This window comes from Podarcis gaigeae (genome assembly GCF_964106915.1).
Source record: "Podarcis gaigeae genome assembly, chromosome: 14".
In the NCBI taxonomy this organism is placed as follows: Eukaryota; Metazoa; Chordata; class Lepidosauria; order Squamata; family Lacertidae; genus Podarcis; species Podarcis gaigeae.
Window position 1 is genome coordinate 5,168,312 of NC_139690.1, and position 26,659 is coordinate 5,194,970.

The 26,659-nt window shown below is 43.8% G+C and overlaps 2 protein-coding genes across 51 annotated transcripts in view; one reads left to right on the forward strand and one right to left on the reverse strand.

Moving 5' to 3' along the window:
- The first annotated feature begins 1 nt into the window (after position 1).
- FBXL22 (F-box and leucine rich repeat protein 22) lies at positions 2-9,184 on the forward strand. The gene is made up of 2 exons (XM_083712931.1): positions 2-3,112; positions 7,826-9,184. Exons 1-2 carry the CDS (start codon positions 2,778-2,780, stop codon positions 8,169-8,171), a joined length of 681 nt encoding a protein of 226 aa, XP_083569057.1. The 5' UTR covers positions 2-2,777; the 3' UTR covers positions 8,172-9,184.
- Positions 9,088-26,659, reverse strand: part of HERC1 (HECT and RLD domain containing E3 ubiquitin protein ligase family member 1) — a 112,328-nt gene continuing 94,756 nt past the window's right edge. For 31 of the 50 annotated variants that reach the window (XM_083712312.1, XM_083712281.1, XM_083712313.1 and 28 more), the window contains 16 exons: positions 25,779-25,904; positions 25,099-25,237; positions 24,293-24,474; positions 23,297-23,452; positions 22,449-22,571; positions 21,219-21,321; positions 19,781-19,950; positions 18,439-18,577; positions 17,878-18,047; positions 16,927-17,117; positions 16,493-16,658; positions 14,756-14,832; positions 13,591-13,843; positions 13,172-13,324; positions 11,911-12,216; positions 9,088-9,728 (listed from right to left, as the gene is read on the reverse strand). In XM_083712312.1, the coding sequence (XP_083568438.1) occupies positions 9,543-9,728; positions 11,911-12,216; positions 13,172-13,324; positions 13,591-13,843; positions 14,756-14,832; positions 16,493-16,658; positions 16,927-17,117; positions 17,878-18,047; positions 18,439-18,577; positions 19,781-19,950; positions 21,219-21,321; positions 22,449-22,571; positions 23,297-23,452; positions 24,293-24,474; positions 25,099-25,237; positions 25,779-25,904 (2,640 nt within the window). In that variant the 3' untranslated portion in view covers positions 9,088-9,542. The remainder of the gene's footprint in view (positions 9,729-11,910; positions 12,217-13,171; positions 13,325-13,590; positions 13,844-14,755; positions 14,833-16,492; positions 16,659-16,926; positions 17,118-17,877; positions 18,048-18,438; positions 18,578-19,780; positions 19,951-21,218; positions 21,322-22,448; positions 22,572-23,296; positions 23,453-24,292; positions 24,475-25,098; positions 25,238-25,778; positions 25,905-26,659) is intronic. The other 19 variants (XM_083712311.1, XM_083712310.1, XM_083712306.1 and 16 more) reach the window with 1 other exon arrangement.

A 26,659-nucleotide genomic window follows, 5' to 3' on the forward strand; every position in this document is an offset into this window, starting at 1 on the left:
TGGAACAGGTTTTTTTCAAGGCCGGAACTGGATCATACTTATATACCAGGATTGCCATACTTTGAAGAGCAAAAAAAGAGAGGACACATTCCTTAGGTTATCCTCCTAAGGAAACATGCATACATTTAAGTGGTTAACATTTTATTATAGCACAATCACGTATCAAAATATGTACAATTACTCAAAGAAAAACAATATCCTAGTAATGCTTTGAAACTGTTGGAATATAACATTTAAACCACATTAAGTAAGCTTTCTTTATTTTTTAATCCTAAATATTATTTCTAATACTTTTAGGTCATTGGGAAATCTTCCAGTGTTTGTGTTCATTATGCAGAACATGACATACTTCAGTTTTGTTTCCTAAATGTAAGCCAAAAATGTTAGATTCCAATCAGCTTAAAGCACTGATAATTTTCCAGAAAATTCTTCGCCACTGCTAAGTTAAGGAGGGAGACCAGAAGGACCGAGAGGCCACATGCCCAGGGCCCGATGCAGCCAGGGGGGCAGGGGAGAGGCCAAACTACAGGAGCTGCGCTCCAGCAGAAGATCCTTTGCGGCCTCAGAGCCTGACTTCTCCTCCCTCTTCTCCCCCAGGGATATGCCTGCCTCCCTCACTCTGGAATCCCATGCTCCACACGGACAAACGATGTTTCCTTCTTCCCTAAGTCTGACCAGTGGAGGGTGGTGTGGAAGAGGAGGAGGAGGAGGAGGAAGTGGCTTTGGCTTTGCGGCTCTAACCTGCCAGCCAAAAGCACACTAGCTCCAGCAGGAGCCCGGATTTGACAGCTCCTTTTTGCTGCCGCTTCTCCCCTGCTGCGTGCACAACTCCTCGCTCCAGCCAGCCGCCAAACCCAGACATTTTGCCAAATTTATAAATTCTGCCTGGAGAGAAATTTTGACCATGAAAAAGAGGTCGTGTCCAGGAAAAACCAGACATATGGCATCTCTATGTACGCAGAGTATGTTTGGCTAAATATTTCTTGTAGGTTCCTCCCCTTTGCAGACTCGATACAAAGATTGCATTATTTCTTTTAGTCAGCTGTTGTGTGTTTGCATCCTTGATCATTTAGAACAGCTGTGTGGAGCCTTTCTGTAGAACAGCCCCTGTCCAGTCAATGACGGCCTCTCATTCCCCCAGCAGGGGTTCTTGGAAGGGGCTCCAAGAGGAACGGCTTCCTTTCATTTCCTTTCTCTTGTACCTCCACTGAAGTTTCTGTTCCTTTTTAAGGGAATAAGTTTCACTTGGGGCTATGGGTTGTGCTTCATGAAGAACCCAGATGGGCATTTGCAGGGCGTGTGGTCAGTGTGTCAGACTAGCCCATGAGTGACCAGGGTTCAAATCCCCACTCAGCAGAGAAGTTCCCTGGGTGACTGGGCTACATCACGATACAATAATCTTTATTGTCATTGTCCCATGCAGCACAACGAAATTGAAAAAATCTACACCAGACATTCAAAAACCAACAAGCCAGCTTTCCCAGCCTGGTTTACGCCCTAAAAACTCTGATACCCCATAATTAAATACAATATACTCCCATAGAGACTTACACTGCGCTTAAAAAAAAATCATATTTGGATAGAAACTGGGTGCCTCTGAGGGTAAAAAGAGGGCAAGACAGTTTCTTGAAGGAAATGTGAAATATAGATGCAATAATGAGTCAAAGAGGACACAGGGAGCGATACGGCTGCCTCTCCTCAAGATGCAAAGGAGCTGAATGGATTAATTTTTGCCCAGATCTTTTCTTCTCACAGGCTGGGTCTGTCTGTCCTTGGAGATGTTTAAATATAACAAAGGCCAAGCTGGAGCCTTGGGTGCCAGAGCGGGTGCCTTAAAGCAGCTTCTGGCTGGCAGTAGCTCGTCACACCCAAGCAATGGGAAGGTGGGCTTCAGTTCTGTAGTTTGCACCCAGGCAGGCAGCAAGGTAGGAGGGCAGAACTACTTCACAAATGACTGGGTGAACCTTTTAACTCCTAACCAAGCTCAGAGCTCTCATCATTTCTTGGAAGTCTCTGGAAATTTCCTCTACTTCTCATCTCTGTTTAACCAAATACATGAACTATGTAGCTGAAGTGTCCCATTCTGCAACATGATGAGACCTTCACAACAAAAAATAACAGTACCTGCCCCCCCCCCCCAAGCTAGCAATAACCACTCCATCATTTGCGAGCTCCTGACTTTTAAGTAATGACTGCATCCAGCTGTTGTCTAGCAAACTAGGTGCTGCTCATCCAGGGCTTGGAAGCAGAGAGTCTTAAACTTGCATTGTAGAATCTCAGTGGATTTATGTAGTGCGTAAATCTTGGCTGTCTCCCCCATGTGGGCTGCCTTTGGTGCACAGCCATTCTTTGAAATCAGGAGCTGCCCTGGTATGATGTGAACCAGCTTCGTACCTTTTACAGGGGAAGCAGTGGCTTTATCCATCATGTGACATAAACAGAGGGGTGGGCTGGGAAGCGCTCTAAACAAGCAGAAACCACCTCCTAAACATGAATAGTCTCGGAGGCAAATAAATCCTTTTAAGGCAAGATTTGACTAAACTAAGCCATTTTGCTCCTGCTCTAGCCATTCCACGGGGAGAAGAGACTGAGTCTGCAGCCAGCCTCCCCTTGATCCTTGCCCTTTTTTGAAACGCCTTTGCCAGCTGGCAGCCAAAAATAGCTTCCATTCCACACCATATTAGTGCAAGAGACCAGAAGTGACTTGGAAGCCGTTCAGGCCTCCTGTCTTGTTGCTGAAACATACCATACCTTCTCCCTACAGCCACTCCGTGGCAATGCATATCACACAGATGAATTGGGAATGCCTTCTGCACATCTTCTCCTTTTTGGATAAAAAGAGCAGGAAAAATTTAGCCCAGACTTGTGTTAAGTTGTTCAGGGTCTTTCAGGATCCCTCGTTATGGCCTCTGCTGCATTTTCATTCTCCTGCAGAACTGACCAAGAACAACTTTGTTCTGGGACCAGCCTTGCGCCAGCTCTCCATCTGCTGGCATTCCAGCCAAGTCAAAGTGTGCAACGTTGAGAACTGGATGAAGAGCACCTTGCAGCAGAACATCTGCAAGACCCACGAGCACATAGTCAATAACTTTTTACAACAAGTTTGCAACAGGTAAGTTCTTGGGCTGTGAAATGCTTCATAAAACGGGTGGCTTCTGTGATAGATGGGAGTTGCATAGGCTGCAGTTGTACGATCTGATTCCTCTTAGATTTTCTGCGGTTTCGCATCAGAATCACAGTACTTTTGTTTACATGCATTTCTTGAGTACTCTTCAATCATTGTAACAGGCAGTACAACACAATATTTCTAGTAGGGTTCTTCCTATTCTTATCCCTTATTTCCTCCCCATGGGACCATTCCAACATCTTTGTAAGGTGAAAAAATCAAATCAGGCATAGCAGCCTTCTATGCTTTGGAATTTCCAGCATGTGCTTTATATTGGCCAGCTACTCCAAGCAGTTTTCAAATGCATGTTATTGCCCTCCAGCTAAAGCAAACGAATTTTGGGCCCCTCCTTCATTTCACTGTAGGAAGATTAACTATTGATAGCCTAAGACAAGGTACAACTAATTCCACAGCTGCAAAAAGGTCACTCCTTCCAGAGTGTGGGAAAAATACAAAAACCTGCTGGAAAGGAAAACCCCTCTATGGCTTTCACCCATAGAAGCAATCTCCTTGAAAAAGGAAATATGGACTGAGACTGGGCAACACAGTTTTTGAACTTTACAGAGGCAAAGATTAATAAATATGAGGACATTACAGAAGCAGGGAGGGACTAGTTAAAATTGAATGAAATGTTCAAAATCAAAAAAAATGGTTTTATGAATCAAAGCTCACAATTTGAAAGGGGGTTATAGAGAACACAGAAAAATAGATTTCTAGAATGTATAAATTGTTATTAGAGTGGGAAACAAAATATGTGCTGGTAAAACCAGGAATGATACACAAGGCAAGGGATATAGGAATATAATAGTGAACTGAGTGCATGGGATAAACTATGGAACTAAAATTTACTGCGTGTTATACATTAAAAGAGAATTATTTGGGGAAACCCAGCCAGATGGTGGGGTATTATTAATAATAATAATTTAAAAAGTATGAAAATGATATATAGGTGGTATCTAGCACCTAGTAAGTTGCCGAAAATGTATAAGTCAGAACTAGATACTGCTGGAAGTGTAAGGAAAATTGAGGTACCTTCTACCATATGTGGTGGACATGTAAAGTAGTGAAAGGCTTCTGAGAGATGATTTATAATGAAATTATTTTTGGGGTGAAAAGGTCTTTTATAATAATACCAGAAGCTGTTATTTTAGGAATAATTGGTTCAGGTATACCCAGTGATCTGAAAAATATTTTAATGTATGCAACAACGGAAGCCTGAATGGTGTACACTAAAAAAATGAAAGGAGGGCACAATACCAACAAAGAAAGAATGACAGATGAAATTAATGCTAGACTAACTGATAGAATAACAGCAGGAACAAAAAGCCTTTAAAGAAGATTAGGAAAAAATTGTGGAGTGTTTGAAAAATTATTGTAAGCAACTTAAAATGTTAGCAGGATTAGAACAAATTTAGCAGTAAAATTATAAATGGAGGAAAAACTGGAAGAGAAAGAATAAGGAGTAATTAAAATATGCAACAGTAAAGGAGAAATTGGAATGAACCATGGAAGAGGAGGAAGGAAAGTTGACGTTTAATGTAGGGTTTGTTGATAGATTCGACAGATAAACATTCGCACAGTAGTTATTGCATACATGAGTACAGTTTGGTATTTCCTAGGTATTTGTTCTAAGAAGGCTTCTGATTTCTTTTGAGCTTAAATTTTTTTGAGTTCGTTATATGCCATCTCCCCTTTTTTTGGACACATTTACAATTCCACCACATATAAATTAGCATATCCACTATTTCTGAACACTTCCAACACAAGTTGGATCTTTTCTTGTACATTCTAGAGATTTTACTGGATGTCAGAAATCATCTGTAAGGTCATTTTCTGGATATTCTCTTTAATTGTGTAACACGCCAAAAAAATTATTGTCTTCCAGTTTCTCCCATGTAGATAGCTCAATATTATGTCCAATATCTGATGCCCAATGTATCATTGCTGCCTTCACTAACTCATCTTTTGTTTCCCATTCTAATAGGATTTGGTATACTCTTGGTAAGTTTCTTGGTTGCTTCCTAATAGTGTGCTTTCAAACTCTAACCCGCCTTCCACAAACCCTCTTTCTTTATCTCTCCTATATATCTTGCTTGAGTATACTGAAACCAGTGTGTGACTACTCCTGTTAGTAGCTCTCAATTTTTGAGTCTGGTAGTGTCATCCTTAAATTCCAGTAAGTCCTTATATGTCCCCCATTTTTCCTCCAGATTGATCTTTTATTGCTACCACCTCTATTGGGGATACCCAGCATGGGTTCTTTCTTTCTAACAGGTCTCAGTACCTACTCCATACATTGTGTAGACTTCCTAATCATATGGTTGAAGCAGCCTTTATGTACTTTATTGTTGTTGTTTAGTCGTGTCCGACTCTTCGTGACCCCTTGGACCAGAGCATGCCAGGCACTCCTGTCTTCCACTGCCTTCCGCAGTTTGGTCAAACTCATGTTGGTAGCTTCGGGAACACTGTCTAACCATCTCGTCCTCTGTCGTCCCTTTCTCCGTGTGCCCTCCATCTTTCCCAGCATCAGGGTCTTTTCCAGGGAGTTTTCTCTTCTCATGAGGTGGCCAAAGTATTGAAGCCTCAGCTTCACAATCTGTCCTTCCAGTGAGCACTCAGGGCTGATTTCCTTCAGAATGGAGAGGTTTGATCTTCTTGCAGTCCATGGGACTCTCAAGAGTCTCCTCCAGCACCATAATTCAAAAACATCAGTTCTTTGGCAATCAGCCTTCTATATGGTCCAGCTCTCACTTCCATACATCATTACTGGGAAAACCATAACTTTAACTATATGGACCTTTGTCGGTAAGGTGATGTCTCTGCTTTTTAAGGTGCTGTCTAGGTTTGTCACTGCTTTTCTCCCAAGAAGCTGGTGTCTTAATTTCGTGACTGCTGTCACCATCTGCAGTGATCATGGAACCCAATAAAGAAAAATCTCTCACTGCCTCCATTTCTTCCCCTTCTATTTGCCAGGAGGTGATGGGACCAGTGGCCATGATCTTAGTTTTTTTGATGTTGAGCTTCAGACCATATGTTGCGCTCTCCTTTCACCTTCATTAAAAGGTTCTTTAATTCCTCCTCACTTTCTGCCATCTTGTCCCATATACAGATTTCTCAGGAGACAGATGGGGTGATCAGGCACTCCCATTTCTTCAAGAACTTGCCATCATTTGCTGTGGTCGACACAGTCAAATGCTTTTGCGTAGTCAATGAAGCAGAAGTAGATGTTTTTCTGGAACTCTCTAGCTTTCTCCATAATCCAGTGCATGTTTGCAATTTGGACTCTGGTTCCTCTGCCCCTTCAAAATCCAGCTTGCAATTCTGGGAGTTCTTGGTCCACATACTGCTTAAGCCTGCCTTGTAGAATTTTAAGCATAACCTTGCTGGCGTGTGAAATGAGTGCAATTGTGCGGTAGTTGGAGCATTCTTTGGCACTGCCTTTCTTTGGGATTGGGATGTAGACTGATCTTCTCCAATCCCTTTGGCCACTGCTGTGTTTTCCAAACTTGCTGGCATATTGAGTGTAGCACCTTAACAGCATCATCTTTTAAAATTTTAAATAGTTCAGCTGGAATAGCATCACTTCCACTGGCCTTTACTTTAGTTTACTCTTGTACAAATAACTGTGCCAACCAAACCTCAAGTCATATCCTTCTAAATCCAGAGTCCTCGCATCTTTAAATTCCACCCACTCCTTCATTCATACCAGGCATGCTGCCTCCTAATATTTTTAAATCTGGGAGGGGAAATCCTCCTCTACTCTTCTCATCTATCTATCAAAATTTTGTACTTGATCCGGTTATAGAATACAGCTCATGAAGCCAGAGACCGTAGCACACACAGTTTCTGATGTGTATAACCTGGCTCTGAATGTTGCTCTGTGTTCTTCAGTAAAATTTCAATAGCCTGAGCTTGTGGGGTAGAGTGTTCTACGCAGCCAATCTGAGGTCTATCAAGCAATTCTCCCAACTCCTGGAGCAGCTGAAAGACGAACAAATATTAGGGCATAAGACCCTTACATTAACAGGGTCCATTCACACAGATTGGTATTGAACAGCAGAAAAGCTTCAGTAGCCAATCTGTGTATGCACCCTCCTCTTAGGTTGCTGAATGGTGAAGTCTTCCTAAGACTGCAAGGCAGAGAAGTAGCCTCCATGCACTTGTGATGGCTATATTCTGCCTCTAGCTACCAGTTATGAGGAAACATCAGGAGGGCTTCTGCTCTCTTGCTGGGCAGAATGCAAGCAGGGAATGCTGTAAGATGATAGGTCTGTGGTCTGATCCAGCAGGTTCACCTTTGCATGACTTTACCTCACTTAAGTTGGAATAACCTTCCCAGTATGTTTAACTAGCTTATATTTGATATGTTCTAAATATTTTGAGGTTAGCTAGATTATAATATTGGGAGATGCTGCAGAGGGATATTCCCTATTGGTCTGATGCTGCAAATGCAACAGTTTTGTGGAACCTAATGGATTAAAATTTATTCTGGCATAAGCTTTCTGGAGCAGGGAAAGGGAATTCATGGCCCTTTAGCTGTTAGTATAAATAAAAAATTATCATCATCATTACCAAACTTCAGTGGAGTGAGGGGTAGAGGACTTTAGCACTGTGTGGCTTACGTTTTACTTTTCTAACCTATAGCATTCATTCTTACAGATGCCCCAACTTGCTGTCTTTGATGCTGTCTGGATGTGGCCATGTCACAGACGACTGTATCACGCTGCTTCTGATGAGCTGCTCCTGTCTGAGCACTCTACAACTTGAAAATTGTGTCCAGATAACTGACCGGACTTTGGAAGCTGTAATCCTCTACGCTACATCTTTAGAAATTTTACATGTGGACTTCTGCAGGAATATAACTGAGGCTGGTTTACAGCAAGTCCGTAAAAATCGGCCATTGCTCTCTCTAAAAGCAGAGAGAAGTGCAGACATGATCCCAGACAAAAAGCCAGGCAGCAACTTGCCTGCAGAAAGAGCGTTCAAGAAGCTGCTGTGGCACTAAGCCAAGAGAGAAGCTGCCGGGCTCTGTGCTCTTTCTGTTGTGAGATGGTGACCATGCGCATACAGTCACCTGGCTGTTCTCATGCACAAACTCACTAAATTGTGAGAATGGCAAACCCCTGGAGTTAGGTACTCAGAACTAGCAACCTCACAGCTGACTGAAAAGTTTGCAGAGCCAGAGGAATTTGTTAAGTGGGGTGTGTGGGGTGTGGAACAGTTCCTGATGGTTTGGGAACATTAAGTGTTCAGTTTCATAAAGTGCTTTGGCTTTTGTGCTTTTTTTTTTTTTAAGGTTACTTAGTAAGATTCAGTAAGAACCCGCTCTTCATGTTGTGAGAATGCATTTTTTCCTTCATTTGGGCAGGGAACAACTGGGTTCCTCCAGCTGTTTGACACCAAGCTCTTCCCTGACCATTACTAGCCTTGGGCTGGTGTGAGGTGGAGGGTCCCAGCTGCTTTATTTACTGGAATCTCAAAAATATCTCAAAAACTGACAAAGGAAATTGCTACCTTACAATGGCTTAAACCGTGTCTCTTGGTGCAAATCATGTAAATCTATTAACTGCAATTCTTCACTACTCTTTACTTTTATACTACCTTCCTTTGAAAGCCCTCTCAGATTACCACTCCTCTGGGACTGTAAGAAAAAGTAGCATTGCATCCACAGTTGCACAATTAAGACTAATTGTTGAGCCATAAGACAAAAGTGAGTGAACAAAGCGCATGTCCTGTTTTGATGTTCCAGCTCTCATTGGAAGTCCTGTAGTTTCATGTGCCAGATTACAGAAGCCTCCATCCCAGTTTCAGCTGTCAACCTCATTTAAGGAAATTACTATGCTGTGGAAGACAAACTGGAGACCCAAATGGCAAGCCACAGTTCTGGGTCAGCACCATGTCAAATATTGACAAAACCACAGTTCAGTTCTTGAATTTGCTTTATTTTCTCTGCATAAGGAACCCTGGACAGGCATTTCAAATTAAAACAAAAATAAATATATGAATATTCATGTAAAACTGTCCTTTCTAATGAACAATTATACACAATGTACAACTCTTCATGTTCACTGGGAGGGTTTACAAAATGTACGATTCCCAACAAAAATGCACCAGAAAGGCTCCATGCAAACTTATCAAAAGTGAACAAAAATATGGGGGGAGGGGGAGGGGGAGAAAACCCTTACTGATCTCACTTTTTGCATTTTTTTTTGTTTACAGTCACAAAAAAATAAACACATCTAAGGTTTGTTACATTTAGAGTAACTAAAAAGGTGGCAGCTGTTTATGTTCCTAAAACATCTATTGTTACCATAAAATGGTGTCAACATTGAAATCTGACATGGGCGAAAAAGGCAGATGATTTTTGTCCACAGAGTTAATAATCTGTGTCTGAGCCCTCAGCGTTGTCCACATTTCGGGACAGCATGTAATTGTCCATATCTATAGACCTGCAATTGTTGATTGCATAGCGCAAACGCTCGGCCATGATTAGCTGACTGGAATAGGGTGGGAGCCTCAGTTGAAAGAAACAAGTCTGTGAGGTAGGCAAGCTGTCGTAAGGCTGTGGAGAGGAAGAGAAAAGAAGACGGTTAAGCAGAAAAGGAAGCAGCCTAGGCTGCTTGTTTTTTTAAGAACCCTCTTAAGAGTCAGAAAGGCCCAGCCAGGCAGGCTCCTCTTGGCTCCAAGGTCCCTCTTTCCCAACATTAACAAGTGGCAAGGTGAGAGGAAATAGCAGGTAACACTGTACAGTGGTGCCCCGCAAGACGAATGCCTCGCAAGACGGAAAACCCGCTAGACGAAAGGGTTTTCCGTTTTGGAGGTGCTTCGCAAAACGAATTTCCTATGGGCTTGCTTCGCAAGACGAAAATGTCTTGCGAGTTCCTGCGGGTTTTTCCCCTCCCCCCCTTTTCCCAAGCTGCTAAGCCTCTTAATAGCTGATCCGCTAAGCCACTAAGCCGCTTATCAGTTGATCCGCTAAGCCCGCTAATAGCACTAATCCACTAAGCTGCTAATGGGCTTGCTTCGCAAGACGAAAAAACCGCAAGACGAAGAGACTCGCGGAACGGATTCTTTTCGTCTTGCGAGGCACCACTGTATTTCCAGTTCTGTGCAATGAAGACTTTCAAACATACTTGGATCCTGCAATGCTGACAGAAACTTTGGGGGCCCAATATTTTTTATTCTTCCTGGTGTTAATGGTATTGTTATTGTTGTTGACATTAATATTAATATTCAAGGGGGAAAATACCTTCCCTTGAACAATCCCAAAGCTCAGGATTCTTCTGCTCAAGTTTCATCTGAATCCAGTGTTCACTTCTAAAAACCACTCTTCCCAGAGTTTGCATTGGCAATGCAGGGACAGCTCAGGCAGGTATCTGCCTCCCATCCTTTCCTCCCAACTCCCTCACTTTGCCATACATACTGGAGGACAGAAGCTGGCAGAGGAGTGTGTGGGGACCAAGATAGCCAGCCTGAAACTCATGGGGGGGGGCAGTGTTGAGTGTGGGATTTCCAAACTGGAAATATGATTTATACCACCTCTCCATTTCAAAAAAATACACCCTAAGAGAGATGCCTACAGCCCAGCTTCTAAAGATCACTTTCTATTCCATGGCGAGATCTAGATCCATCCTATACAAAAACAACAACTAGCTGTCATTGTGATAGGAGGACAGGAAAGACACCCCCCACCCCACATTCTCCTGTAGATCCCCATCAGAGGCCTTTCACCAACACCACACATCTCTCACCTCCCCAGTGGTTCCACAAACAGAACACAGGAGGAAAAGATCTCAATGGAACCAATAGGGGCTCTACCACTTAAAAAAAAAGAGCTCCCAAGTCCAACCTTCCTTGTGGGCTGGTGTTTGCTGCCCCATTCCTCTGCTGGGCAACTTCATTAGTCCTTTGAATAGCTACGTTTGGCACATTGCACCATCAGGTTGTGCTTCACCACAACTGGTTTTTCTCAAGGGAGCCTTGTTTCAAGTGAGAATTGAATGCCTTCATCTGCAGCATGGAGGAGGGAACCTGTGAGGGCCTCCCAAATGTTGCTGGGCTCCAATTTCCAGCAGCCGCAGTCAGTATGGCCAGTAGCTAGGGGTGATGGAGACAGACAACATCCGAAGGACCGCAGGTTCCCTGACCCTGATCTAGAGGAAGTTCTTCATCCACTCTCCTGCACAGGCTTTGTCAGTTCAAGATTAAAGGTAAAGGTAAAGGTACCCCTGCCCGTACGGGCTAGTCTTGCCAGACTCTGGGGTTGTGCGCCCATCTCACTCAAGAGGCCAGGGGCCAGCGCTGTCCGGAGACACTTCCGGGTCACGTGGCCAGCGTGACATCGCTGCTCTGGCAAGCCAGAGCTGCACACGGAAACGCCGTTTACCTTCCTGCTAGAAAGCGGTCCCTATTTACCTACTTGCACCCAAGGGTGCTTTCGAACTGCTAGGTTGGCAGGTGCTGAGACCGAGCAGCGGGAGCGCACCCTGCCGCGGGGATTCGAACCGCCGACCTTTTGATCGGCAAGTCCTAGGCACTGAGGCTTTTACCCACAGCGCCACCCGTGTCCCTCAGTTCAAGATTAGCATTTACATAAACATTCTAAGTCAGTTGAGCCAGATCTAGTAGGCTACCTTCAGTTTCAATATTACTTGTTCAAAAGTTTCAGTGTCTAGTGATTACTAGCTTTCTGTTGCCAGACTAAGACAGGACAGCAATAAAGAGGAGGAAAAGTGGGACCTTACCCGGTCGACCTTCATTATTTGGAAACGCTGAGAGATATCCGCTGTGTTAGCTGGCAGGCGAGATCTTCCTGACACAAATCTCATGAAAAGGACACGCTCCTCATTCGAAAACTCTTCCAGGGTGTGCCAGAACCACTGTACCAGCTGGTGCTGCTCATCAACCTCCCTGTACCGTACAACCTTCTTCAGAACTTCCACAGAAATTTCTGGCATTCCGCAGACCATCTGCTCCAACTGCTTAGCAGTCAGAAGAGAAAGCAAGGGGACCGGGACGATCCACGACATCCCTTCTCGCACTGCAGCCACCTGCAGCCCAGAGAGATGGATTTCAGTAGATCTCTACTTTGCAACTACACAATCCAAAGTACAGTCAGTGAAAACACATTTTGGGATGGATAGCTGGTAGCTCATGTAACTAAAATACATCTTCAAAAAGAGAATTCTAGGCCAGAAATGGTGTGACCTTGTGTGTAACTACTGCAGTGTTGTTAAAAGGCGCCCCCCCTTTTTTGCTGCTCTAGCTTTGGGGGCGGGGGTTGTATCTATTTTAGATATTTTTGTGATTTGTGTGCAAATTGTTCAGTTTGGTTGTCTATTTTTTAATAGTTATTTATGACTTCTGTTGTAGCTATGTATTTCAAGTTGTAAGCTGCCTTGAGCATGGTTTGAACAGTGTAAAGGTGGCATATAAATAGAATTATGTACGTACTACTTGAGAAATACAGGAACACTAGATTCACTGTCAATGATAAAGTGATATTCTGAAAAAGGATATGCATTGAGTTCCGCATGTGTTTCATAAGAACCAGGTTTTATGGAGTAAAAAGAGAGAACTATATTCTTGCAATTGTAGACTAAAAACACTTTGAAGTAGCATAGTGTGTTGTTGTTGTTGTTAATTTCATATAGTATGCTTTTGAGCTTCAAAGAGCTCACTGACAGGAAGAACTAGTCTTGATGTGGAACTTAAGAGCTTGTATACTCCAACAGCACAGATTGGACTAACCGTGAGGTATCTTGCTAAATCCACTCTACCATATCATTTAAAAATATTTTTCAAAACTATATTCCGGATGCATCCAGATGAGAGCCTATTTGACTATAAACTTTCAGAGGGCAAACCACTGCACGCCTGGATGCAGCAAAGTGACAACACAAAAGTCTTCATAATAGAAAGCAGTCACAAAATGAGGGGAAATTTTAAATTATCAACAGCTATTGAAATAAAGGAAAACCTTATAAATACATCTGAGATTCTCACCTGACGGTCAATTTCATGGAGTCTGTACTCGATGGCCCTTTCCACGTACTCCTTTCGGTTTGAAAAAGTAAGTGGGATACTGTTCCCACCAGGGATTATGGGAACCATTTTTCCATCAGCACTCTGGCCAACAAATGAATCTAAAGGAATCATCTAATTGGAAAGAAGAACACTTTTAACACTGGAGTTGTGGCCAACCTTCCAAAATGTCCATATTTATCATTTCACTACTACGCATGGACTGATTTCCACCTTAGCCTAGATTCCAACTCTGCATCCTTTTTACTTCTCATTCTACAAGTGCCCCCAAACTAAGTATATGACTTTCAACTCCAGGGCCATGATCTTGCATGGCAGCATCTAGTACGCTGACTTCAGGAGGTGGAAACAGGTGGACAGAGGCTTACTGCTTATCTTACCTCATGGAAATTCTCTTCCGTAATCCCACTGTCTTCAATGTGAAGAATGCTGTTGAGGGTTTGCACATAGAGAAGATCCACCTCCTCCAAGTCCTCCAGAGTGAGTGGGATACAGCACAATTGCTTCCAGACCATGGGAGCCAAATGAAGATCTAAAGGCTTCTTGGTACGAATGGCCACACCCATCAGAATGCCCAGGAACTTGAACTGCATCAGATGTTCATCTGAGCAGGCAGAAGGGTTGAAGAGGAACCTTGAAAAGATACAAGGCACAGGAGTGATGTCAACACAGAGGCTTCACTAGAATGGTTACCCAAAGAGTCAGGATCCGAGCGTGTATCACAGGACTCAAGGGACTCTGCATCACTTAAGTGCAGTTTTGTGCCCAGAGATAAATACAACACCTGCTTGCCCACCAGCTCAAATCCTTGAGGCTGTCATGGGCCAATCTGGTGGGGAATCTTACACGTAGCAGTAAAAACTCCAAACACAAACTTGTTCAAATTATTTTTGAAGCTATTTGTGGAATATGCCCTGAAATCTGGCACAAAATAATATGAATAACCATTTTTAACATGCTGAAGTTGAAGTAAGTTTATTTTATTTTCAATGTTTTTATGCCATTCCATAAACACAAGATCAGTGTCCTTTGATTCTGCCATGTTGAGCTTATCATGTGACTGCCTCAATACGTGGGGGCATTTTACTGCATTATGTTCTATGAATAAGGGATAGTTTTGTTTAAGACAACCCAGTCTCTTCTGGTTCAGTGGTGGAGTAATTTTCATGCAAACACCTTTTAAAGTGTTTAAATGAACTTTTATCCCAACAGCATACATAGCTGCTTTGCATGGCACGGGTTTGATCTACAAGCTGCTGTATAGTTCAGAGTCTGGGTTCTCTGACACTGGGTTGCAAATATATCACTAGAGGGCAGCTGCAGATCCAACTCAGGCAATTAAGTTCAGAATCCTGATTGCAATTAGGTGGCCTTCATCCAGTTGTCTACCTTTTACAGTCCAGAGCCAACATCCAACATTTTACTTCCCTTAATACCTAGGTGATTTTACTAAGATCACAGGGACTTCCCTCACTCATTTCAACAGGGCCTGCCTTGAATTCAGAGACTAGCAGCCTTTAAAGAAGAGAACACCTTGCCACTTACCGATCTCTGTTGTAGCCGACTTCAGCTGTTGCGTTTGGGGAAGGAATTAGGAGGTCTACCACACCAGTTTCGAGTTCCTTATAAATTAAGAAAGAGGGACGGAGAGAGAGAGAGAGCATTTAAAGCATTATCAAATCTGCCCAAGCATATAAAAGTACATGTTTCCATACTAGCTACAAGAAAAAGGGCCTTTGTAGACCTCACACGCACAAAATTAGTGGTGATTTGATTTAGAGAAACTCAGTCTCAGTGCTTCCAAACTGAATCATGGGACAGGCTTCATTTTCATTAAAAAATATTATAAAACTGTAATTCCATGCTAATGCATGGCATGCTGTAACTATGGAGCAGTAATAGCAGGTAGTGCTATTAGACAGGAATGCCTGGCGTGCTCTGGTCCATGGGGTCATGAAGAGTTGGCCATGACTAAATGACAACAACAACAACAACAACAACAATAGCAACTGCTCAGTCCCTGCTCCTGCCATCCTAGCAGTTCGAAAGCATGTCAAAGTGCAAGTAGATAAATAGGTACTGCTCCAGTGGGAAGGTAAACAGCGTTTCCGTGTGCTGCTCTGGTTCACCAGAAGCGGTTTAGTCATGCTGGCCACATGACCCGGAAGCTGTACGCCGGCTCCCTTGGCCAGTAAAGCGAGATGAGCGCTGCAACCCCAGAGTCAGCCACGACTGGACCTAATGGTCAGGGGTCCCTTTACCCTTTACCTTTTTAAGGTCCACAATAGACAGGGTCAATACAAAGTATTTTTCTGGCTGGGAAAACGCTTGCTGCACCCACAAGAAGCCAGAATTTACAAGGAGCAAAATCCAACAAGGAAGTTCTCATGGATGTGAGCCAGAGCTGTAGAAGCAAACTTCTCTGGGGTGGGGCCATGTGGTCTCCTCAAGTAAGATCTCTCTGTGTTTCTCTTTGCTGCCTTTAACAATACTGATTATTCTGTAGGAGTATTGGATCCCACATGGTGCTGGTGCACCCCACCTGACCTTTTAAAAACCTCATTTTAACTATGTTGAAATTGGGTTTAAAATCTTTTTAAAAATCATTGGCCTGCCCCCTTTCAGGGACAGATTTGGGGTGGGTGGCCCCCAAGGTGGTCCTGAGCTAATCAGCCTGTTCCAGGGAGCAACAGGGCAGATCTGGGAATCTGTGCATAGCTCTGCTGAACAGTCACCTATTTCTGGTAAACAAACAGGGCAGGGAGCCTCCATATGCAAATAGCCAGTTGCAGAGATTATGGAGTTTCCAGAAACACCTTATTTGAATAAGTGCAGGTGTCCCTGGTTATGAGGAGGGCAGATCCCACTGAGAAGCAAGCCATACCTGCCCCCTCGTGGGGATGCCACAGAGTGGCATGCAAGAACATGGGAGACACATTTCTGCTACCTGACTGGCCAACATTATCTCAGCCTTGCTGCTTTCAGTCCCATGGAAGGTCCTCTTATCATAGACTGCCACACTTTTTATTAGATCTATATAGCTATATAAAACTACGGATTTGTTAACCTGCAAAATATCCTCACTTCACACATTTCAGAATCCTGCCGTGAGTAAAAAATGCTGGACTATAATATCACCTTCCAACCCAACAAACCCATTTCCATTCCAAAACAGGGTGGCATTTAATTCAGAATTTTCATCAGGCCAAGGACACATGTGCAGGAGATAAGATTTTGAGGAAGAAACTGAAACCATTTAAAACTATATTGAAAATCAAATACCTGGCACATTTCAGTAATTGTGTCATCAAAGACACCGCCTGCATCATCAGCACCTTCCCCCACTAATTTCACTTTCCAAGCACGAGAGGGCAGGCGAAGGTCCGATGCATTCAGCTTCACAACTTGCCTTGCAATTTGAACAAAAATAGGCTTACATTTCCGACCTCTGTGGGGGAAAAAAATCTGTTAACTTCAACCAAACTTGCTTGGAGCAAAACAAACTACAAGTACTGATTCAGATATGAGGCTAAGCTAAACCATGACTTTGCTTGGGGTTGTGTAGCAGCAGGACCAGAGGGGAGAGCAGTAGCTGCCGTCTTTGCTCTGGGCACACACACGTTTGCCCAGTTGCACCAAGCCATGGTTTTGCATAGTGTTCCATGCTGTCTGGGTCCCTCCTACAACACCAGAAAGAAAGAAAAATGCAGCCTGACCTTGTTGAGATCCTTTTGACGGTTATCTGTGGCCCATAGTTTTTCCCCTGAACCATGGTTTTTCCAATGGAGCGGACCATAGGGAGGGTGTAAACTCTTGGTGCAAGTAACGGCCTCAGTTGTCCTTGAACAATCCCCCAGGTCCCAGCATTGTAATGGGATGTGCTGTTCTGTAAGAAAAGGAGGACCGCCTGCTTGAGGTCAACAGGCTCTCCAGCCCCAGTGCTTGCTTCCCTCCCTCAGAACAGCGGACTGGGCTGGAGTCCCTGCTGCTCCTGAAAGAGACACCACTGTAGGAGCCACACACAGCAAACATCCCCTTCACAATACTGGCAAACCAAACAGCAAGTTGCAGGAAGGGGGCTCCCCCCCCCCCAGCTTAGCCCCTTAACTCAGCCGGCAGCCAGTTTTCCTCTATGGAGTATGAGGCAAAGTGCTTCTTGGACTGGGCAGACCAGCCTCTCTGGACAAGAATCCTGAGGGTGGAGGGGCTGAATTGCACTTGACCTCTCTCTCCCCCACCTTCCATTGTAATTATGGTGACCTCCTTAGAAACGTTGCGTAGGTGTAATTTATTTCCAAGCCTCACTTTCCATTTATATATTTAAGCAAAAATATTTAAAGATATTGACACTTCAAGACTTGGCTTTGACACCAAAGGGTACAATCCACAGAAGGTTTGCCTATATGAGCTTTCATGATGTGAGCTGAGGTTGTGCAAGAGACAACACAACTGTGCACCTCCACAGCCCCCAATCACACAAGCAGAGCTTGCAAGCTGCCCAATGGGTTAGCTCGTTCTTTTAGGGAGGTGTGAGTGGGATGACTAGCTGCTAAAAAGATTACTACACACAAGAGATTATGAACCAGTGTAACTAAGGTTGTATTGGAGTGAGATTTTATAAGCTTAAGAATACACCTGTGACAAGGTTATAAATTATGGAACTTTACCTGGTTATTGGGACTGAGATTCAGCAACCTCCATGAGGAGTACATGAGGTCTGAGAAATGGTACAGCAGTCTCAGTCTTGCCCTCACGGTGTGGATGCTCACTTCCTTCAGCGCCCCATACTGAGGCGGGATGGCATCTGGCAAGCCAAGCTGCAAAGGCACTGAGACACCTGCCATCGGAATTAAGAGAAGGGAAGTGTGTGATCCTGCAGCCTCAAAGGCCTTGTGCATATACAACCATTTCTGACAGACCTGTAATGCCAACAAAATGGCACTGGTGGATCTTCAAAGGGAAAAGGACAACAAAGTGCATGAAAGCACCTTTTTGTCAAAATATGACACAATATTATTGCTCATAAATCATATTGGTTGTGTAAATTACCACTAATTGGTGCTATCTCATCCTGCTCCTCTGTCAGCATCAAAAGTCTCAAGGACAGAAGAATCAGGACTCATGTAAATATTGCTTTGCCCCCCCAGCCTGGGATTGGCACTGCAGGGAAACGGCCAATACAGTCCTTGGCTGTCAGGTTCACTCCCCGCCTCAGCACCCTTCTTTACCTGGAGCTCGTGGTGGAACAGGTGGAGCTGTCCATGCGGCACTGTGGCATCGCCCTGCTGAAATCTGCCGGATGCTCTTCCCTTGCAAGAAGGTAATCAGAGTTGGCTCCCGGATGTGGTTGGTATGGCCCAGTCCAAGCTAGAAACCAGGAAGAGATTTGGAGAGAAGGAGGACTTACGTAACCCTCTAATGCATGCAGAAGAGCTGTCAAATACACAATTGGAGTTCTGGACTGGGAGCAGATGGACAGGGAGATGCTACATTCAAATAAATGTGTCTCCTGGTTCAGGCATTAGATTGTGTGTTTGGTGAAAGGTGGAGGAAGCAAAGGCTCATATACCTGGGACCATTCCTTAATCTCACCATGCAGAAAGGTTTTGGGAATAAAGTAGGGACAGTAATCTAAAATGAAAAAAGTTTAACTGAACATAGGTTGTTTTGTGCGTGTTCAATTGGTGTGTGACTGCTGGTACATGAGCCATTTTGGGCCTCAAAAGGGGGAGGAATGGGGCAGCGGTGGAATGGCACTGGAGCAGGCTTAGGCGTGCTCCACCAATGCACACAATGACCCAGAACACTGTTACCATAAAGCACCAATGCAGCAGCAAGCAAAGGCTGTAGCAGCTCAGTCAGCTGCTTGCGGCTGGAAAGCCAAACAGGATGTTTGTGACTGTTGCCATGGGAACAAAGGGGCAGTCCATTCTGTACTGAGCACCGGATGTTAGCTCAGTGTGTGTGTCATATGACCCGTACTGGAAGTACATGGGTGGAGTTTATTCTTACTGCTGTTGAGTGCAGACATGTTTCTCTGTACTGATGTAAGAGACAGAAATAAAGGATGTAAACAGATTTCTGTCTGCTTCTTTCCCCTCCCTGGGGATATCAAAGGGGAGAGAGAAGAAACGGTGTGTTCCTCTCACATCTGGGAAGAATCGCCGAGACCTCGCCTGCTTATCTGCCGGGAGTAGCAGCGGGGAGGTCGACAAGGAATATCTGCCGGTGCCTACGTTGTGGCACATTCCTCTGACCCAGGCAGAAGGTTTTGGGAATAAAGTAATCTAAAATAAAAGAAGGTTTAACTGAACATAGGTTGTTTTGTGCGCGTTCAATTGGTGTGTGACTGCTGGTACATGAGCCGTTTTGGGCCTCAAAAGGGGGAGGAATGGGGCAGCGGTGGAATGGCACTGGAGCAGGCTTAGGCGTGCTCCACCAATGCACACAATGACCCAGAACACAACCCCTGTGCAAATAGGGAGTTGCCTGTATTTTGCTCTTTTCATTCAAATGGCAGAAAAGGGAAACTTTTGGTGGTCAAAATTAGACTCTTCTCCTTCCACAGACCTGCCCTTCCGAGTTGCTTCCCCAGGCATAGACGTCCCCAGAGGCAGAGAGAGCGAGAGTGTGTTCTGCTCCAACAGCGACATCTTCAATGAAGACTCCTGACAGAGCTGGAACTTGCTGTGGACGGTTGTGGTTGCGGGCTCTCCCTTCTGGCAAGCCGATCAGCCGGTCTGGAACAGTGCAAAATCTGGTCAGGTGTCACAGGAAACAAGAGGGACTTCAAAGGGCAAAAGCAGAAAGAGAGAACTGTGGGCCTCTGGTCAGATTTAGCCTGGAAAGTTTTTCAATCCCAGTCTGCGGCCTCTCCTTAACCCCACTATCCTTGCCCTGCCTCCCCCAAGTTTCTCCTGTCTCAGTGCAACTCCCACATCTGTCCACCACCAGAGAAAGAGAGAAGAGAGAGGAACAGCAAGCAAGCTTGAAAGCAAATAAAGCTGATCACAGAATCCCCAGCAGCAGTGTCTCTCAGAAAGATGCTTTAGCCACCGAACTCTGAGGTTTGGATTCCAAACTGGTACATGCATCCTTGCTTCCCAGTCTTCTCCATGCTGTTTGATCAGGACTGGCCCTGCCATTAGGCAGAGTAAGACCACGGCCTCAAGCAATAGATGTCAAGGAGGCAGCAGCCCCCATAATCACCCCAGCTAACCTTCTCTGAGCCCCCTCAGCCAGGCTGCTGCCCTCAGGTACAATGAAGGAGGATATCCCATTCCCACTGTTGATGTCTGAGGGCCAGTGTGTATGTGGGATTCTGTATGTGGGGTGGGGGTAGGTCATATTGCCATTTCCCCCAGGCAGCAAAATGGTTTGCTGTGAGCTGAAGGAGCACATGGCCTTTTTATGGTGGGGGGGGGGTGGGGTAGGGAGAAGAGGAATGGATCTTTGTGTGTTTGTGCATCTACTGATGGAGGGAATAGGTGATAGAAACAGTGTGGGGTGATTCTGACCTTGTCCATCACCTGCACGCTGCTGCCACCCATGAGAGAGCTAGATTGCAGGGCAGGTCCTTTGCTCCTATCTTGAAAAAGCAGTGTGTGACATTGGCAGAGCAAATGCCTTTTGTGATCCAATGTGCATACGCGGTAAGTGTCTCCAAAGAGACTGCAAATCCCACCCCAATTTGTGCTCAGATGATGTCCAGAAGAATTTTCTGAATGCTTGATCATTAAGCGAGCCAGTTTAACACACAACACATTGTTTCATTTTGAGGCTAAAATCCATTTGAGAAGTTTTGACAATCACTTTCTTACAATGGCATAGCATCTCTTTCCAGGCAGACCACCCTGTGACTTCTAAGCCCTGTGATCCTTGGATGAAGGGCAGTACAATCAATCAATCAATCAATCAATCAATCAATCAATCATGGGCTGTGGGAGGATGGGTGCTCTGAAGTGCATGGAAAGTTTGCAGTTATTGAGTAAGCGCCAACTAAGCTTACCTTGGCCAAATGTATAGACATGCCCGTCTTTCGTCAATGCAACTGAAAACTGGGTCCCACAGGCAACCTTTTTTATTCCAATTCCACAAAGAATATCTACTTTCTATGAAAAAAGATTAAAAGGTAAATTACTGCCATACTTTAATAACAGATCCACAGTGAAAAAACAAAACAAAAACCAGACAAACAGACAGTAGTTCTCAAACAGAAATTTAGTTTATTACAATATTTATAAACCACCTTTCAGGGCACACTGCAATTCAATCTCAATTCATTTTAAAGTTCCAGCATCATACAAGTATATCCTTCTGCCCAATGGAAACAGAACTGCTTTGCATGCAAAAGCGATTATGTTGCATTATCCTAATCTCAAAACTACTAAAACAAAAGCTGAATGCTAAAAGACAGAGGTACTATGTGTGCCAAGGTCTGGAGACCCTGTTCTGGACAAGGTTGCACTCCCCTGAAATGAGCAGGGGGAGAAGACTCTAGCCTGTAAGTACCACTCCCTCAGAGGTGGATCTAGCATCTTCACTGTACAGCTTCGAATAGATGCTTTTATGTGGACCTTTGATACCTTAGATATGTGTTTTCAGAATCCATTCACCCTGTTCCTGTGAATAGTATATTTTAATTGTTTTAAATACTGAATTCTAAATTGTTGCAACTCACCCTGGAACCTGCCAGAGCAGGGTGGGTAATAAATTTGATAACAATATAGCTCCAGTATTTGTTTTTGTTTGCATGTTTAATCTGGGATGAATACACATGCTTTGCATGACTCTGCAATGGCAGGCCGAGGTCTCAGATACTGAACTTGATTTTATGGTTCTGGGGTAAGAATTAATGGATGTTGCAGATATAAACTACTGTTAACCAATACTGTATTTTAGTTTTTGTTGTCTTATGTGCAGATTAATTTATCACTACCCTAAATGCCTTTTAACTGTGTACTTGTGTTTGTTAAATTAACTTTGTCAACTAAATGAGTTTTCTTTGGAAGCAAGCCCTGTTACATTCAGCAGACTGACTTCTGGGTCAACATACAGACACTCAGATATGAGCTGGGTTACTCATTTGAACGTCCCACTTTGAGACCCAAGGAAGGTAAATGCAAATCAACAAGTTCTATTACTATAACAAAAAGACATAGAGAAAGAAAAGTATTGGTGTGTATTCAGAACATGCTTTTAGAGATATTATGGGAGAAATTACACAGAGGATGCTAACCTGTGGTGAGGATTTTGCAGTTGAGTTTCCCAAGCCCAGCTTCCCGTAGTCACCATCACCGAAAGCCCAAACCATTGAGCCATCTGTGGACACTACTATGGTGTGGTTTAGCCCACAGGCAACCTAGTATTGAAGAGTTAAACTTGTAATTAGGTTTCTACCGAAAACAAAAAGTCTCAACTAACAGCTGCTTTGGGAAGAGGTTTTAGGAATATCACTGTAGCAGGTTCTTCCCCAGCCTGCTTTCAGCAGGAGTAGCAATGACACCACAACCAGGGCCACAGGGGAGAATGAGCTGCAGCAGGCACCAAAGTGAGGACGTGGGAGGGCCTCTGTTCAACATCAATGGCCTAACTATGCCACAAGACATCAGGCACATAAGGCCTACCCCAAGGGTGGTAGAGAGGGCTGCCTCAAAAGCTCCAGGGCAGTTGCTCTGCAACCTAGTCACTGTGTAAACAGCAGCATTTTAAAAAGGCTAAGCAAATGCTGATGCTGCTGACCCTACAGATATTGGAATCCTCAGAGCAGCTAAGTATCTCAACCAAGACACACCAACATTCCTTCAGGGAGTGCTGGTGGCCATATTCTGATTTCAAAGCACCTTGTACACAAAGGTGGAGGTAGAAATGTGAGCTACTACACGTGTAGAGTTTTTTGGGGGGCAGGCTAGTAGTGGATTGTTGCTGCCTGTACACGTGCTTTGAACTACCTAACATTAAAATATGGGAACATGGTTGGGAAGGAATTTCCTCCTTCAAATTCCAGCCTGTAAAGTAGAAGTGCCTGTGGGACTGTGACCCAATCTGAGAGTGCAGTTATACACATGAATGCAAATCAAGCCTGACCTCTCCTATCTGATAGCCTTCTAGTGCTGTCACTCTTTCAGGAAGCTTCTTGTTGGATGTGTTTCCTAATCCAAGTCGGCCATAATCCCCATTTCCAAAGGTAAACAGTTTGCCATCTGCAGTCACCACAGCTGAATGCTTGAAGCCACAGGACATCTAGGGGACAGGGGAGGGGAGAGTGAATCAGAAGATCTTATGGTGAATGTCCTTTTTATTTATGAATATATCCAGAAATATTTAGAAACAGGGTCTGCAACAGTATACGACTATGTTATTTCCAACAGAACACATGGCCTCAGGGCTTCAAGAAAAGGAAGGTGATGGATCTGTAGCCTTCACCCAAGGCACTCATTGTCTTTAGCTGTAAAGCCTTTTCTCAGATTTAGAAAACGTCTTCTCTACTTACTGACTCAAACCTTTGGAGAATGTATCTTATGGATACATTTCTCAATTCCAGGACTGCATTTTAACTTTTGGCCCATCTGTTATAGTTTTTTTGGGGGTGAGAGGCAGTAGCTCATCGGCATGGGACCTGCATAAAGTGGCTTATGAACATGTTGGAACAACGTGGTTTCCACTCTCAGCAAGTGTGGGCTCAGGTTCTACATGCAGATATTCTGCCTTACTACAATGTAGCAGGCTTGATGTATGCTTGATGTTTAGGCAGGATTGCCATGTTCTGACATATGCATCACATGGTGCATTTCTCTGTCCCAGCCCACTTACTGGCTGCCACCAACATGAAAACAATAAGGGGACACAGAAGGAAAGAATTGCTGAGAGAAGATTGAGAAGTGGAGTGCAGCTTTCAGTTGTCAGTCTGTGGCAGGGATAACACACCTAGTTCTATCCCAACCAGGTAAAAGGAAAACTTGACTCATTACCCAATGGTCCTGAATTCAGATTAAAGACTCCATTAATGCCTAAAAGAGCAACTAAGTCGATGCGACATCTAATCTACTTTAAAACTAGGGAGAAATAACTGTTGCCTCAAACCTGCACCACTTCTTCTCCTTGCAAAGCCTCTATTTGTCTGGGTCGGCGCTGCCGGTCACTGTTTCCATGGCCCAGCTTGCCATAATCTCCATCTCCCCAGCTGAAGACTTCACCACTCTCTGTCAAAGCCATGGAATGCCCATCAGATCCGCAAGATGTCACCAGCTGGGTCACAACAAAACCTACAGCACAAGGAGGAAAAAAGTGTCCGAATTATCCCAAAGCATACGCAGCTTGTTGAGCCAAATGACCAAATAAGGCACAGCAGCATCCAGCAACCTGGTGCCCTTCTGATGTTTTGCACCGCAACTCCTATCAGCCAAATGAAATGACCGCAATTCCTATCAGCCCCAGCTAGGCCTTTGAGCCTATTCGCATTCCCCCCCAAGCCCATTTTCCCTATTGTGTAACATTAGGGGACTACCACCTAATGTTGTTATAAAAGTGCATGAAAAATGCTTTGAGCACCTAAGAAAGTGATTATTATTATTTCAGCATTATACATAGTTTTACTTGATCTGTTGCTTTGGAAAGAGATTTTAGAAATATCAGCAATTAGGCTTTGTAAGGTATCCCACCAAGCAGCAAAACAAAACTGATTTGTCAAATTTGTGAAACTGACAAAAAGTGCTCAATGATTTTTGTTAAAATAAACCTATAAATCATGCCAGGACATATTGCTGCCTATTAAGCCCCCAAAATGAAATGCTGGTGTCCCAACGAAAAGTGAAACCATCTCAGTCTCATCAAATTAGTGAATAATGGGTTATGTCCCACATTCAGTGGATATATTTTTTCCTACTCACCTTGCAATGCTGAAATAACAGTAAGGACGTGAAGATCATCTGAGTTCCCTTGTCCCAGCCGACCATAACTTCCTTCTCCACAAGCCAAGACTGTTCCATTAGCTTGGATCACAAACGTACAGTTCTGGCCACAAATGACCTAATGCAATTAAGGAAAATGGAAAATACATAATTAAAAAAAACAAAACAAAAAAGATCCCATCCACCACTAAACAGGCACAAGCACAAAGACAGTAAGCTGATCTGTTCCTAATTCACACATTGACCATAAGCAGGGTTAAAATCATATTTGGAAAGGACCTCAGAGCACATCTAGTCCAACCCCCCCCCCCCCGCTGCTGTTGCAGGATATAATAACCACACGTAAACATGTGAGGGAGCAGGGCAGCACTAAAGCCTACTCTCAGAAACCTGAATTGTGCACCCAAGTAACTTTTTATTGGCTCTTACAGACTTAGGCATCAGCACAGCCTAGTCTCTAGAGCTTCCTTGTTTATGAAAAAGGTGGCTTGTATGCTTTGTGGTTATTTTGCTTTGCAGAACTTTCCTGCTGTTGTGTCAAATATGCTCCAACAGCCACTCCAGCCATTTATGGAAAGCGAGGCAACTGCTGCAGAGGCAGACATAACGCCTCCTCCCACTCTCCCTCAAAAAGTGGTAAGGAAAGGCTTCTGGTTTACCTGTTGAGCTTGTGAGAATGATGGTGCTGACACAGGCACCATGACATTTCGTCCAGCCTCAGCTAGCTGCCCATGCCTGCCGGCTCCCCACAGGTACACGTCACATTTTCCACCAAGGTGCCAGTCCTGAGGATCAACATAAGAGAGATTTTCAGAATGGATTACTGGTTACTTATTGTGAATGACCTTTCTTGGTTGACATGTGGATGTGATTCACCCAAGGTAGGGACATGTGACTAGGTGATTTGAATGGTTTCCTTGTCTTGGTTCTTCCTTCAGTTAAGTCTGTGGCCAATCTTCTGATAAGAAACACTGAACTGGAGCTGCTTGATTTGACATGTAGCGGACACTCAGGGAAAGCTGCTCCGGCACCCGAAGGCTGTTTGGAAGCCTTTTGATTAATGACATTGATGTTTTTTTTTTTATAATATTTTTTATTAGTTTTATGAAATACAGAAAAAAGAATAAAGAGCATATTATAAAAGTAGAGAAAGAAAGTTACAAATTTTCTTGTTCTTTTTTCCAAATCTACTGGACTTCCCCGCGTCCTCCCAACCCTGCATTCTCTGTGATACATAACATCAGCAATTTGTTAACTTGTTTCAATACTTATTGTATCTTTCATTTTATCATGTTACCCAATTTCAAATGTATTATAACCCAAATCATGTACGTTTTCATTTTAACACAATAAAGTTGTTTCATTATTCTATCTCTGACTTCTTGTACCTTAATTTCCATTTCTTTAGTTTAACATTACTGAAGCTAGAATTTCCTAAAAGGTGCGTTTTTTAACATTCATACAACTTATAATGTTTTTCCAGATAGTCCTTAAATTTTTTCCAGTCCTCCTCGATTGTTTCTTCTCTGATTAATGACAT